At 39.1% G+C, this 1,226-nt stretch overlaps 2 protein-coding genes across 3 annotated transcripts in view; one reads left to right on the top strand and one right to left on the bottom strand.

Moving 5' to 3' along the window:
• The window catches only part of LOC119593707 (PR domain zinc finger protein 15-like), a 9,867-nt gene that overhangs the window by 7,624 nt on the left and 1,017 nt on the right, over positions 1 to 1,226 (bottom strand). The gene's annotated exons all lie outside the window — the stretch shown is intronic.
• Positions 379 to 1,226, top strand: part of LOC119593708 (palmitoyltransferase ZDHHC23-like) — a 12,326-nt gene continuing 11,478 nt past the window's right edge. Inside the window, exon 1 of the mRNA XM_037942676.1 lies at positions 379 to 458. Within this exon, the coding sequence (XP_037798604.1) occupies positions 444 to 458 (15 nt within the window). The 5' untranslated portion in view covers positions 379 to 443. The remainder of the gene's footprint in view (positions 459 to 1,226) is intronic.

The raw sequence follows: 1,226 nt of genomic DNA, 5'->3' as shown, positions 1-1,226 counted from the left end.
TGGCCAGAGACATACTGATAGGTCTTCTGTTACTACGTGAGATGCTTCAGAACTGTATTCGCTGTATTTAATGTTCTAAATCTTCGACAGTACGACGAAGTTCAATAGTCTATCCTCAATATTTCATGCATCCGCAAAACCGTAGATCGATATAAATCAGTGACAAGCTTATAAAGATACGTAAATAAGCTGTATTTATAATTCCATGCATCAAATTTTCATATAACATTCAACTCACCAGAGCTTTCTCATCATACGTATAGACTAATAAATAACATATGCAGAACTTTTTTTTTAAATCCACCTTACATAACTGCCACAAGTATTCCTCTTCAGTTTGATGTTTAAAAATTAACTTCATCGGTCGCCAGTTATCAGTCGAAAGTGTGAAAAGGAGTGCCTGTCAGACCTCTCATGCTATCCTAGCTCTAAATTTTGACTTGATGCCTCAAGTCCTGGTGAGAACATGATTGGGTATTTCGTGTCCTTGTTAACATCTAACTAGGAACCTTATATTCTTGTTAGAATCTAATCCCTGTCAGAACATAACTGGGTAACTCGTGTCTCTGTTGGTTCCTGAAAGGGTACATCAGGTCGCTATCGGTATCTGACTGGTTACCTGTTGCAATCCCTATACCTCAAGGCCCTGTCAGCATATGACCTTATAAGGGTACCTTATGCCCTTGTTGGTGTCTCACTAGGTACCTCAAAGTCCCTGTTGGTATCTGAGTACATTGTGTCCCTGTTGCAATGTATCTATTAGCATATGACTGGGTATTCTACGCCTCTACTGTTGGACTGAGTGCTTGAAGTTCTTGTTAGTATCTCACGTTCCTATTCCAATCTAACAAAGGTCCTCGCGCCCCTGTCAGTATATAAATGGGTATTTCAACGCTGCTGTAAGCCTGAGCGGGAATTTCTAGTTGTTGTTGGTGTTTGACTCCTGACGGCCTTGTCCCTGCTGATGTCCAGGTCTTTCAACCTCGATGGTGACCCTACTTGTCCTATCCGAAAATGGCTCTCTGTGAAGTCGATATACTTTATTAATCTGCTATCTCTCAACTTTTTTGCATTTTTTTCGTCGCCCCTCATTTTTACATGAAAATCAATCAGGATATATCCTTTAAAAAAAAAAAACATACCTATTGTTTTTATGTGAATGTAACTTATGTAGGTCTATCTGCTTGTGTATTACTAATCATATCCTATGTACTTTTTTGCAGTGT

The sequence above is a fragment of the Penaeus monodon genome, chromosome 32 (assembly GCF_015228065.2).
Source record: "Penaeus monodon isolate SGIC_2016 chromosome 32, NSTDA_Pmon_1, whole genome shotgun sequence".
Taxonomy (NCBI): domain Eukaryota; kingdom Metazoa; phylum Arthropoda; class Malacostraca; order Decapoda; family Penaeidae; genus Penaeus; species Penaeus monodon.
Note: the sequence above shows the minus strand (reverse complement) of the source record. Positions and strands in the feature narration are given on the sequence as shown.